General features: G+C 38.0%; 1 protein-coding gene across 4 annotated transcripts in view; it reads right to left on the bottom strand.

Annotated features, from left to right (window-relative positions):
• The window catches only part of LOC101658656 (trafficking protein particle complex subunit 13), a 51,197-nt gene that overhangs the window by 10,761 nt on the left and 26,608 nt on the right, over nucleotides 1-13,828 (bottom strand). For 2 of the 4 annotated variants that reach the window (XM_004703569.3, XM_004703567.2), the window contains exons 5-8: nucleotides 8,065-8,192; nucleotides 6,385-6,457; nucleotides 5,155-5,199; nucleotides 1,548-1,565 (exon numbers count right to left, since the gene is read on the bottom strand). In XM_004703569.3, coding sequence (XP_004703626.3) covers nucleotides 1,548-1,565; nucleotides 5,155-5,199; nucleotides 6,385-6,457; nucleotides 8,065-8,192 — 264 coding nt within the window. The remainder of the gene's footprint in view (nucleotides 1-1,547; nucleotides 1,566-5,154; nucleotides 5,200-6,384; nucleotides 6,458-8,064; nucleotides 8,193-13,828) is intronic. The other 2 variants (XM_030888862.2, XM_004703568.2) reach the window with 1 other exon arrangement.

Raw genomic sequence — 13,828 nt, forward strand, 5'->3', positions numbered from 1 at the left:
GGGGTAGCTGCTTCAAAGAGTTTGTGAAAAATGAATTAAAAGAAAATAGAATTTTTCCATGAACTTTGTGACGTCCCTTGTTTAGGTTTGGAAAGAAGTAGGTGAACTATAACTGATAATCTTAGATTTTTACAATCAAGCATTTATGACAAATTTGAACATGGATGCTATTCATCAGCATTTCAGTAATCATGTGTATTTAAGTACCCAGTCTTATATAACATTTTAATTATTTAATTATATTCATGATAAATATCTTTGTTTTATGCTATATGACTGCAGTTTTTCTTTATGGAATTGAAGGATAATTAACTTGGTTTAGGTTTGAAACAAACCTATATAAGAAAACATAAGGGAAAAAAAAAGAAAATGTACGGATATTCAAGAATGATTTTATTCTTGAATTTTATTTGATTATTCTATAATAATAGACAGAAATAAAACAAACCAAAACCTGTGACCAAAAATATTTGATACTTAGGAGCTCTGCATTACTAAAATTCAGAAAACGGAACTCATTTGTAAAAATACAATGATGAAGTTACAATATAATGTATAATTATGGAAGATATTTTTTGATCCCTGACATAAGTGCTAAATTGAAAATAGTAATACAACCATTTATCAGCTTAAAAGACAGGGACAATTAAGGGCATTGCTCTATTCCCTTTTCTCAAAAAAATATGTAACTATATCCCATCAATCCATTGCTTCAAAAAAAACCCCAAAACCATAAGCCCACAATTCAATTTAAAAAATGCAATTGTCTGTATATATTGAGGAACAGTTTAGGCATAATGGAATAAGAATAAGCAGCATAATGAAAAACAAAGTTAATTTGAACAGTACATAAATAAAGTAACTTAACACTTGAAAAATTAAGAATTTGGAGCAAAGGCTTATAATGTTATTAAATGTACAATGACATATGCAAATGTTGTTTATTTTAATAGAAATATAACCATGCAATTTTTGCTAATTTGGGAAAACTTGCTGTTCTTCTGTCTGTTGTCAGAGGCCATTTTTACCAGATCCATACGTAGAACTAAAATTCCTATGTTTTGGAAGATATATTTCAACTACACAGTCCATTCAATTTGGGAGAAAGACAGGGCTTCTAATCCTGCAGTTACAGTTTAGAAACCCTGCCCTATAAGGTTGCTGCACCAGCACTGACTCGATGGCAGTGAGGTTTTTTTATTCTATTCAACAACCTGAAAAATAGCGGGTAATTTTATAACAACATGTGATAACCCCAAATCTATTTTCAACAGGGTTACTAGATCGCTCTAAAAATATTGCTAAACGAGAAGCACTGAAAACTGGGAACTGTTTCAACATGATACTTTAACTCTTGATCTTTTTCACGCAAAGTATAAGACAATCAGTAATCATATAAAAGTGATGTAAGATAGCTTTCTGAAATCATATAAGAAGTATTCACAACTAACTTTGTTTTTCCATTATGTTTTTCAATGAGAGATTAATTAGGCAGAATCAAGAAGTGTAAGAAAAGCATATAAATTTATAATAAAAAATCAAATTACCACAGAACTGAGGTCACTCTAATGGAAAAATAAAAAAGAAAAATTAGAAAAATCAGAGATAAATGTTAAAGAAAAAGACTAACTTTAAAATTAAATGCACTGATGCATTTTTTAAATAATTACTAAACAAGACAGCATTAGTGAACAAGAAAGTGAACAGAAAGCAACAAAAAGAAATACGACAAACCACTTCTGTAAAAGGTGAAACTGGCACGGTGAAAGGACCGTGGACTAGGGAAGAGCACTGAACAGGGCATCTCTTGGAGGAGAGAGGGGTACACCACACCTTTCTAGTTCTAGCAGCCTTTTTTACCTGTGCTGCCATTCTTGCATAGATCATTTAGGATGGATGTACAGTACATGATCTACATTCCAAATAGACAGACTCTGTTTCTGTAAGCAGCTGTTGATCCCCTTCCGCAACCCCAGGCGTCCAGAGTAGAACTGCTCCAACCACCAGGTGTCAAGCTTGTCACCTTTCAGAAGCTGACTGACATCTAGGCCTGTTTTCCCTGGTGCTTCTGGGTGGGTTGAAATGGCCAATCTTTTGGCTAGCAGTCAAGCACTTAACCATTTAGACACTAAATGTGTCTAATCAGAGAATTCTTTTATTAAGGACCCGCTTCGGTGATTAGAGGCCATGGAGCATGCTTTGAGAATGATGGCTAGACAGCTGAGAGTTTACTCTCTTCATAGATTTCTGAGTATTTATATATATACACACACACACGCGCACGTCTCTCTGTGTGTATATATACATATTTATTTAAACTATGCATTTTCCAAGGGCCATCTTGAATATCACCTCTTTTTCAAATGTGTAGCTAGAAATTATATTTCACTTCTCTGCTCCCAGAGCTTAATGTTTACACTTCTAATTTTTCCCATGTTGAAGTTATGTCATTTTTAGTCTTTTTCACTTCATATAAATTCAGAGAGAATGGGCAAGTTGTTCATTTTGTATTTATTTCTCTTTAATACCTGGCATGAGACGCTGGGATTAGTAGGTCATCAAAGGTTTGAATCCCATCTCCCTAATATCACCAATTTTCTTACAAGGCTTTCCCATCTTAGAAATTATCACAAAAATTCTCAGGAATTTTTGTTTCCTACTGGTGATTGTCTTATTAGAAATCATATTTTAAAAAACACGTTGGAGGTAAATATGGAGCTAATAACAAAGTTGTGCCAGGACTCTAGGTCGGAGAAATACACATCATCTACTGATGCTCAGGTGGTTCATTGACTCCTTTAATCTACTAGAAATTTCTAGATGTGGTCACTAGATTCTGACTCCTGGTACTCGCTGAACAGAAATGAGCAATCTTAAGTATCTTAGAGAAATCTTAAATGTCATCTGGCTTTTAAAGAGATGTCTGTTTTCAGATATTCAGAATTGTACTAAAAATTTGTAGCTAGCTTTATACAATGGCAATATCGTAGCCAATGAGGTTTATTTGCAGTCAGATTAATGCTGATTAAAAGACTATAGCTAAAGTTTTTCATATTGTTTAAAGGTTATATGGACACATAATGTTAGCTCAAAAAGCAGCAGACTAAATTGTTACTATGATTATAAAAACAGTATTATATGTAAATGATAATGATTGAAGAGAATATGGGTTAATGAGGATCAATTACTTGTTAGTGTGGTGAAATTGTAGGTCTTTTCCCACCCCCTCACCCTCTCTTTCTGGGAGTAATTCACTGCCATATTCATGTAATAAACAGAAAATTTAAAATTAGCTGGAAAAGTCACTCTATGAATGTAACAGAACTTCTTGACAGTATCTAATGTATCACCGTGTATTCAACAAGGAAAGCCTAAGAAGGGTACCTATTACGTATCTTCCTCAGAGCTTACGAGAGAAGAAGAGCCTGCCTACGTCTTCATTTGTTCTTCTTTGCAAGCCTATTTGTTCTAAGAGCCGTAGCGTTCTCACCTCACACTATGGTGGAAATCTTTTCTAGCACAACGATAAATGAGACAATTTAAAATTTACTAAGTTGAACAGCTATACCATCACTAGTCGACAGTGCACTATTAACAACAAAATGTGTGGCATAAATATGTTTTATTTCAAAACGAAGAGCACTGGTTGCATAGCGGTCAAGCATTGGGCTGTGATCCACAAGGCCAGAAGTTTGAAATCACTTTCTGCTCTAAGGGAAAAAGACAGGGCTTTCTCCTCCTATAGTGCTACAGTCTGGGAAACTCAGAGGGGCAGTTTTACCCTGTCCTAGAGCATCCCTAAGAATTGGCACTGACTAGATAGATGGCAGCCAAGTTTGTCTTCTGGCTTGGATTCCAAAATTACCTCCTGCCTCAAAATAAAGGCCAACTGAGCCCTCTGCTGCTTTCCTTAGTGCCGCAGTTCTTCTCATCGGTTCCTCACCATGGTCATCACCATGTGCGCAGTATGCCTGTGTGCTAATAATCCCCTTGGAGGCCTTCACGGTGCTGACACTTCGCTGTTTCAAGCACTCACTCTATGCAGACCGCCGTGGTTCCCCTGGGCGGCCACGATATTGTACCGCGGAGTTCCTATAGCAAAACTGTATTTCATCTGTCTAGACTTACAAACAGGGTCTTAGGTACTCTTGTTGTTTGATACATTTTACCCTCGTTTCTCCTAACTAACTAACTAACTAACTAACTAACTAACTAACTAACTAACTAACTAACATGTAAAACCTCATCTCAGACATTTTACAATTTATTTCCAGTTTAATACAAGCTTGATACTAAATAAGACCTCAGATGCTGATTATACAGAAATAGGAAATTACAAATTCCTCATTTTCAATAGGTCTTAGAGTACTATAGATACAATCTTCATGTCAAAATAAATTCTCAATTTGGACATCTTTGAATTTACCACTATGCTATAAAATGGATGGTTTTTACATGGAGGATAGCAAGGATGAAATGATTTCCTTTTATTAGAGCTCTAGGGACCAAGATAAAATAGCATATTCTAAACAAAGTCCAGCCAACAAAGTTTGACACCTGTGGCAAATTGTTTTATCTTTTTGGTTAGGAGAGAACATACAGTATCTTTAATTCTAACAGTTTCTTCTCTATTTTTCTCAAATGTATTTCTCCTGAGGAGCTTTTCGAAGCCATTCACCAAACACAGCCACTTAATTTTGGCTGGCACAGTAATTAGGACAAAGAACTTAATACCTGTCAATATTTTTAAATGTGTATATTTAATCAATTTTGGAGTTAGGTCTACTTCAATTTTTATAATACTCAGAACACTATATAAGTATTCAACAGGTTGTTATATATATTTTTGCCATACATGTAATTATATTATCTTTTACTGAAAGAAGGGAAAGAATATTAAAAAATTAACAATGAAAACAAGTCAAGAAATACTGATTTTATGTACGCTGAAAACCGCAAATTAAAAGATTTACAATTTATAATCGAAATGATTCACTTCTAATGAAATCATGCTCATTTTTACAGAAGGAATGTACAATCCTATAGAAATAGGGCAATTTACTTCATTTTGATGAGAAGTATAATAAATCAGATTTTTAAGAAAATAAGATCTTAATGTTGATGCTAAAACCCCATTAGGTGTCCAACACATACCTCTGCATTGTAAAATTTGGTTTTCACGTCCAGTGGTTTGAGAACCTGGTTAAATAAAGCACACCAATCAGAGGAGATTCTTATCATCTGACCATACATGTCTGTTTCTATCTTTTAAATCACAGGCCTTACACTTATCAGTCATTTCCTAATTTTAATTGTAGAAGACTTTTCCAATGTGTGTGCAACAAACAAACAAATCAAATGAGTTCTTTTATGACATGGTAATGGTGTCATGGGTACTTAGTTTACAACATGTTAACAAAATGAACATGTGTTTTCCATATCTGTGTTACATTTCACAGTAAAAATGTTTACATGTAACACAATTAAACCTATTCTTTTATTTTAAAAGTCACAGAAAATTTATAATAATTGAATGCAGCAAACAATGGCAATTTGTCTACTTTTTAATAACTTTTATTTCTATTTACAAAAATATATAACATCTAATCTACCCATCTCTATCTGTAGATATGCATGGCATTCACACACACACACACACCACACGCACAAGTTCCAGTGGTTTTTAAGAATTTTTGTATCATGAAAGCTCTGTATAAGTACAAAACTGCAAAAGTCCAAAATTCTACCTACAATCTCAGTCATTCATTCATGTAGACCCGGAAGCTCAGTTCACTCACTGCACGTCAACAATCTCTGTTTTAAATACAGCGTTAAAAATGATACTATTTCTACTCATTTTACTCTCCTACATTCTTGTGTCTTTTGTCAAGCCATGAAAACAAACTTGTTTCGATAAAAATCTTCACATTTCACTACAAAACACATTGCCTTTGGTGGTGTTATTTTGCTTTGCTTTTAGTTTTTTGGGTGTAGCTTGCTGTAACCTGACAAGGATTTTTTCTTGGTGGAGTGGATTACAAGCACTTGGCCGCTAACCCAAAGGGCAGTGATTTGAACCCTGAACTGATTCTGCAGGAAAAAAGATCTGGTGATCTTCTCCCGTATAGAGTACACCTTGGGAACCTAATAGGGAAGCTCTACTCTGTCATACAGTGTCACCAAGTCAGAATGGACACAACAGCACAAAATAACAAGAAATATAATAAATCAAAAAAGTGTGAGCTATTTGCTTTACTTGGAGTTTTCCTACTTTTCACAGAAAATAAATATGAAGACTATATACCTCTGAGGGTTGGGGGAAGTGTGGGGTGGTGGTCGTGGTGGTGGGAATTTAAAGCAATTCACTGTTGTCATATTTAATACCTGAAATTTGAAGAATTTTCTAAAATACATTTTTTCTCCATTCTGAGTTGTGTAACTTACTGCACACACCAAGCTGAAACAGAAAAATGTCTTAATGTTTCTGAATCACTTTCAATCTTATTTAACAGTAAACGCAACACTTCAGTTTTACCCACAGATTTTTAAAAAATTATACCAATGATGCAAAATTGATGAGGCTAGAGCAGCTGTAGATAAACCTCAAGACAAAAAGGTTTCTGATTAGAAAAATGAGAGACGTCAATTCTGGAGTAGGAAGCTCCTTTTCATTGGAAGATAAAATATAATGCAACCCAGAGTAAGTTGCAGAATAACCAAATAAAACTTGTTACTGCCAATTCAATTCTGATTCAGAGAGATCTATTGGATAGAGTAGAACTGCTCCATAGGATTTTCAGGGCTAGACATCTTGTTGGAAGAAGGATGCCATATCTTTCTCTTGCAGGGTGGCTGGGGGATTCGAACTGCTGACCTTTTGGTTAGTAGTCAAGCACTAATCACTGTGCCACTTGGGATCCTAGAATAACCAAAGAGCTGAACTCTGAAAAATAAAACCATGTAAGTTAGCAAAACATACACATGAATTACTTTTTAGATTCCATGATGGGGAAAACAACACAAAAGCAATGAAAAGAAAAACACAATCAACTGACCTGAAAATGTAAATGACATAAACCAAAAATACTAAAATGATTTTTTTAAGTAGACAACAAATAGGGATGAAACAGTTCTGATGACATAATGAAAAGAGGGATTAGGTCCCTAGTAGAGTTTTTGTAAGTCAAGATGTAAAACAATATTTCATGCAAAACAAGCAAAGGAATACATTAATTGCCTAAGAAACAGTGAAAGTAGTCCGCTTTATAGGAAATCAAACAAACAAAACGATGAGGTAAGATTTTTTATCAACTTTTGGCAAAATGTTTTATCTTTTTGTTTTAATTTTCGTTGTTGAGATTATACATAGAACTCACACCATTTCAATAATTTCTGTATGTAAAAGTGACTGACACCAATTTCATTCTTCAGGGTGTGCAACTACCCACATCCTCCTTTTCTTAGTTGTTCCTCCCTTGTAAGCTCACTTTCATCTAAAAAGAATAGTCATGGTGGTTACGCATTGGGCTTCCAACTCCAAGGTCAGCAGTTCTAAACCACCAGGTGTGATACTTTGTACTCATATAAAGAGTGAGTCTCGGAAACCCTCAGGAGCAGTTCTACCCTGTCTTACAGGGTCCCTATGAGTTGAAATACTCAGTAGTAGCAAGTGAGTAAATGAGTGACTGAGTGATTCCTCCTAAAAGTTTCGTATCTAATTTTTGAATTGCTGTTATCAATTTTACCCCAGACAGATCTTAAAAGAACACAGTGCTCAAGCCAGACATTGTTTAGTTAAGCTAAACTACCGTTTGGTTTAAGAGAACTTCAAGGGATATTCTGGGTTAAAGGTTTAAAGAATTATTCCAGGTAATCGTGTCAGGGTTCATCCAGTATTGAAATGCTTCAATGGGTTCACAAATAGCAACGGTTGGGAGGATGGTGCAGAAATGGGCAGCGCTTTATTTTGCTGTTGATAGGGTTGCTACTAGTCGGAACTAACTCGATGGTACCTAACAACAACTTACGTGAGAGTCTTTGAGAATTAATAAAATTAACGCTTACATATGTGTTCCAATTTCCTTTACTTCATGGTGTATGACGTCATCGATGCAACAGTCAGGTTTAAGCTCAGCCACTGCAGCGCTGGAGGCTGAAAGATTTAAACGCTGAGAACTTGTCTGAAGATCGGCCTTGAACGAAAGTGACAAGAAAAGCCCAAGTGAGCCCGGTTCATCTATAGGTTGTGAGTGGGTACGGCTGGCTTGAGGGAAGTAGGGATGAAGGGCAAATGGACTTCTCTACTCTTCACCTTAGAAGCATGGCAATGGGCCATAGCCACCCCCTGCCCCCACACAGTAAGTGAAATCACACAGGGAATAGGGAGAGCCCCAAATGGAATGCAAACAGTAATAAATGAAGCTATCTGTGTTACAAATGAAGAACAAAGGAAAAAATGGGAGGCCAGGAGGAAAAGTACTAAAAGAACTAAAGTAAGCTTGGAAAACAAGATCCTGATGGTGACACAAATTTCCACTAATTCATTTGTTTTTCCGGAGATTCTGAGTTAGCAGTTCTGATGCTACATTATACCTGTTAAACATAATCAAAGATTTAAAAATTGAGACATGAGGTTGGTCATGAGCACTTATTCTATATGCACATACAGAGACCAATTAGATGCCACAAAAAACAAATGGCTGGAAGTTTCACAGTTACGATGAAGCTTTAACGGAGGAGAGAATACAGAAGAGCGACCACGAGCTAATCTTCATGCGCCTGAACGCCCCCTCCCCTTTTTACTGAGATCAATGGTTCCGTGTCACAAGGTGGTCTCTGGCCTTCTCCCCACCTGCCACACATTTCAACATTGACATGTAGTCAGTAGGGCCTCAAGTAGGTAAGAAAAACTGGGCATGCTGGGCCAAGAAAAGCACTGGCGGTTTGGTCAGGGATTTCTTTACAGTGAGTGAGTAGTTTGCTGGGTAAGAAAACCTTAACATCAAATTATGTCTGCAATTAATTTTTCTTTTTGACATGTGTATACTAGTTCCAAATATAAAATATATAATGAGACAAGTTTCTCTCCTTAGGTGCAAGAAAGTACTGATAAGATAAGGGGACTGGATGGGATGAACCCTTTCCTTTGGGACCATAATCGAAGGCATAAGTACAAGCATGAGTTTTTTTTAAATACAGATACAGATGGACAGAATAAAACCAAATATACATGCAGGTGCCTGTTAGTATACAACAGCAAGAGACAAACAGCAATGCAAACTCGGTTAGATGTCAGAGACTCATTAATTTGTAGACCCGAAGAGGGCCAGTACAATCACTAAGAAGAACTAACCCCTAGTCAAACCAACAAAATCCCACAGCCATCTCACTGATTCAGACTCAGCTGGGATCCCAAATTCCTTAACAAACATTTTAGAAATTAAGGAGGAAAAAAAGTCCCCAAATCTCAAGCCCACTAACTTACTGTTCAATATATTTTGTTTCATGCCATTAAAAAAACATTAATCATTATTATACAGTTTATTAAGGAGCCCTGGTGGTGTCCTTGGTTACTCATTGGGTTGCTAACTCCAAGGTCAACTGTTCACACCCACCAGCTGTTATGTGGGAGAAAGATTTATAACCTCAAAAACCCTAGCACAGTTCTACACTGTCCATTTGGGTCACTACAAGTTGGAATCAACTCAACAGCAGTGGGATTAGTTTTGCATTCCCCCCACCCCCTTGTCTATCTATTAGGAGTACTTAGGTGCTCAGAGCTCTATAAAAGGTCAACAGTTCAAACCTATCCTCTGTTCTGAGGGAGGGACAGGTGTCAGTCTGCTTCCATACAGATTTATACGTAGGAATGCAATAGGACAGTCCAAACCTGTCATACGGGGTTGTCAAGGAGCCAGAATCCACTTGATGACTGGGGGGTTTGTTTTCTTTTATGGTCTATAGCATATGGACATGGCTTCCTCCTTTTTCACTATATAAACAATGCTGTGTTGAACACTGTTTCCTAATTACCTACTGTGTGCCAGGGCCTATGGTGGGGGCAGGAGGTACATTAGTGAGCAAAGCAGAATCAAATCCCTGCCTCTACAGCTTCTCCTCTGCGAAGGAGGATGAAAAGACACAACTAATAATCAACAATTATAATAAGATTGAGGGCAAAAAAAGTAGTCGGGGTTGGTGGGCTGGTTTGGGATTGTTGATCACGGTCGTGGAGTCCTGCCCTAATTCATGGTGACCTTATACACAATGGAACAACATAGGTCTGGTTCTATCCTATCCATGGTCTGTTATGGATTAGGATGCTGTGGTCACTGGCTGATTGTCTGAAGTAGCTTGATAGGCCTTTTTTTCTAGGCTCCCTGTCAGCAAGCTCTTCTGATACCTGTTCAGCATCTCCAGTGAACAGGTGGTAGCTAGTTGCCCATGAGGAGTATTGGTCACAGATCGATCCTGGGTCACCAACACGAGTGACAAACAAACAAACAAGTATAAATGCACAATCTCTTTTCCCCAAATGCAAAATTCAAAGAGCTAAAAACTGCATATTTCTGGATAGCAACATTCAAGATATCCTCCAAAATGAAACAAAGCAAGTACAAATAAACCGTACGAAATCCTATGCTTAGCACAACTAAAGAGCAGTGAATGTCCAAGCTCTAAATTACCTGTAAGCAGGCAGACACCAGCTTCTGCACGCTACCTCTCATGCACTTTGCAGAGACTACAAGTCCTTCAGGAGTACTTGAGGAGAGTGCCAATGGGCCCAAGTATGATATCTACCACTGCCAGAAAAACAAGTCTGTCCTCACTGTTAAAACACTGAGAAAATGCATTACTGGAGGATGAGACTACAGGAAAGAGTGTGTGAAATACAAGGAGGTAATCCTGAAAGAGCCTCTCAGGATCCAAAAAGGAAGTCCAAATGGAGAGGTATCCATTACAACCTGTGCCATGAAAGGGGAAAACAAGAGTAGACAGGGCATTCAGAATGGAATGATGCCAAAGAAAGGAGTTTCTGGGTGGTACCAAGGGTTGGTTACCATGCACAGATGTCAAGTGAAAGGGTGGAGAGAGTTGAGGCCACCCAGACGTGTCTTAGAAGACAGGCCTGGTGATCTCTACGTAGCATGGTTTTACTCTGATACACACAGGCTTACCACAAGTTGGAAATGACTTGTCATGAATCATTTAGGTTGTTTTTGTGGCTCTAATAAAAGCAAAACAAATATACAAATGCAAAAATTTTTATCCAGGTTTCTGGAAGTTGGGATACATACATCTATCACATATATATCCTTGTATGTACATATATATATATGTATACACACACACACATACCAACATTACCAATATATATTATCTCCTTCAAATCCATTTTGATCAGATTTCCTTTGAAAGTAAAACTCTATGACCTAAAGTCATCACTCATGGACAGTTTTGACAACTTTTACCATGGATAGAGTGATTCTGTTTGTTTGCTTATGCCTTTTCTTCTTTTAAAATCATTTTATTGGGGACTCTTATAACATTCCATACATCAATTATATCAGGCATATTTGTGCATATGCTGCCATCATCATTTTCTAAACATTTACTTTCTATTTGAGCCCTTGGTATCAGTTCCTTTTTTTTTCCTCCCTCCCCCCTCCCACCCTCGTGACCACTTGATAAATTATAAATTATTGTTCTTTTCATATCTTACACCAACCGCCCCTCCCTTCACCCGAATTTCTATTGTTCATCCCCCTGGAGGAATGATACACACACACACACACACACACACACAAAATCATTGTATTAGGGGCTCATACAACTCTTATCACAATCCATACATATATCAATTGTGTAAAGCCCATTTGTACATTCATTGCCCTCATCGGAACGATGTATATTGTGTCAGTGCTATACTGCAACCTGGTTGAATGGTCCCTTTCTTACAACCCTTCTGAGGGAGGTAGGTCCACTTGTCTATAGATGGGCTTTGAGTCTCTACTCTATCCCCCCTCATTCACATTGATATAATTATTTGTTTTGGATCTTTTGATACCTGATCCCATCAACACCTCATGATCACACAGGCTGGTGTGCTTCTTCCATGTGGGCTTATTTGCTTCCCTGTTAGATGGCTGCTTGTTTAACTTCAAGCCTTTAAGACCTCAGATGCTATATTGTGAGGAACACAAGGATTTCTCTTAAGTTGTCTCCCCAAAATATAGGAGAGATTTAGCTTGAAAATAATTGATCACTAGGCAGTGAAAGTAGGTCAGAGGTTATTCTCCCCAACATCAGCCAGACTGTAGGTCTGACTCACCCCAAATAGGGCCCATTCCTTTCTGTTATTGTTCCCTTGAAGCAGTGCCCATAGGCAAGCCTGGGACCACTCTAAGATGACTAAGCTTGGATTACTATCTTGCCACACATGCCCCCCTATTCCCTCCTCTTACTATTGCATGTTGACCCCTAAGTCATCCCTCTCCTATAGCTTGTATTGCCTATGTTACAACCCCTCTCTATGACGTGGGTTGTTATCTGCTATCAGGGGGCTTGTATGCCTCCCAGGATAGTAATTGCCTGCTTTATTGTATGAGACACCAGAATGATCAAACCTGTTCAAGGATGAATTGTACTGCCCTTCTCGGTGACGCATAATGCTGTGATGTATCCCCCTAAAGTAATATGATGCGTGGTTAGCAATAAATAAGGAGAGCTGCTTCTCAAGTGGGGTTGCTCCCAAGAGGTGGCTGGCCGAGGGTGGCTGGCAAAGGGCGGCTGAGGAAGGAGGGCTGCTCCCGTGAGGGCTGCTCCTATGAGGGCAGTGGACGAGAGGGCAGCTCCCACGAGGGAGGCGGCTCCTGCTCTGGCTGCTGGGTTCCCCCCACGAGGACCACCAAGCGGGGCGGAGGTGAGCAATGATACCATGTAATATGTCTGACTGTATTATTATATTATCTCTCATGCTCTTGATGACTTTAATATAATGCTTATATATCTCAACCGTACAATTGTGCATTACTGAACCCAGAAGTAGTATTAATGAACCAATGAGTTCTAGTAGCAGCGGGTGGGGGCTGGCCCCCCACCCCCCTCGGCGCTATTTTAAATTTAATACTACAGCTATATTTTTTGATATCCATGTACCATCCACTTTCTTCACATTTGCTTATGCGCCCATTTTGTCTTCAGCAATCGTGTCAGAAAGGAGAGTATAAGAGTGTCAAGTCAAATGGGATATACTGAAGATAAAACACCTGGGTACATCGAAAGAATTCAACAAGAGAGTAATAAGAGAGTCCACAGAATGGTAAAACACCTTTAGCAATGTCACATCAGACAAAAGCCTTATTACTAAACTCTACAATACTCTGCTAGCTTCCAAAAAGAAAAAAAACAAATTGCCCACTTGAGAGGTGGGCAAAGGACTTGAACAGAAGTTTCACAGAGGCAGAAATCCGAATGGCCAACAAACATATGAGAAAATGTTCCCAATCTTTAGCCATAAGAGAAATGCAAATTAAAAAAAACAATGAGGTACCACCTAAAACCCTCAAAGGTACCCCAATTCAAAAAATCTGAACGCAACAAGTGTTGGAGGGGATGCGGGGAGACAGGAACTCTCATTCACTGCTGGTGGACTTGTAAGTATGTACAACCACTATGGAAATCCATCTGGCAATACTAAAACAGATGGAAATCGAGTTACCATACAACCCAGCAATCCCCCTACGGGGCATATACCCAGAAGAGGCAAGAAACAAACCATGGCCAGACATCTGTGCTCCAATGTTCATTGCGGCACAGTTCACAATTG

Source organism: Echinops telfairi, unplaced genomic scaffold (assembly GCF_000313985.2).
Source record: "Echinops telfairi isolate 266 unplaced genomic scaffold, ASM31398v2 ScPeMD7_7469;HRSCAF=8507_1, whole genome shotgun sequence".
Classification (NCBI taxonomy): domain Eukaryota; kingdom Metazoa; phylum Chordata; class Mammalia; order Afrosoricida; family Tenrecidae; genus Echinops; species Echinops telfairi.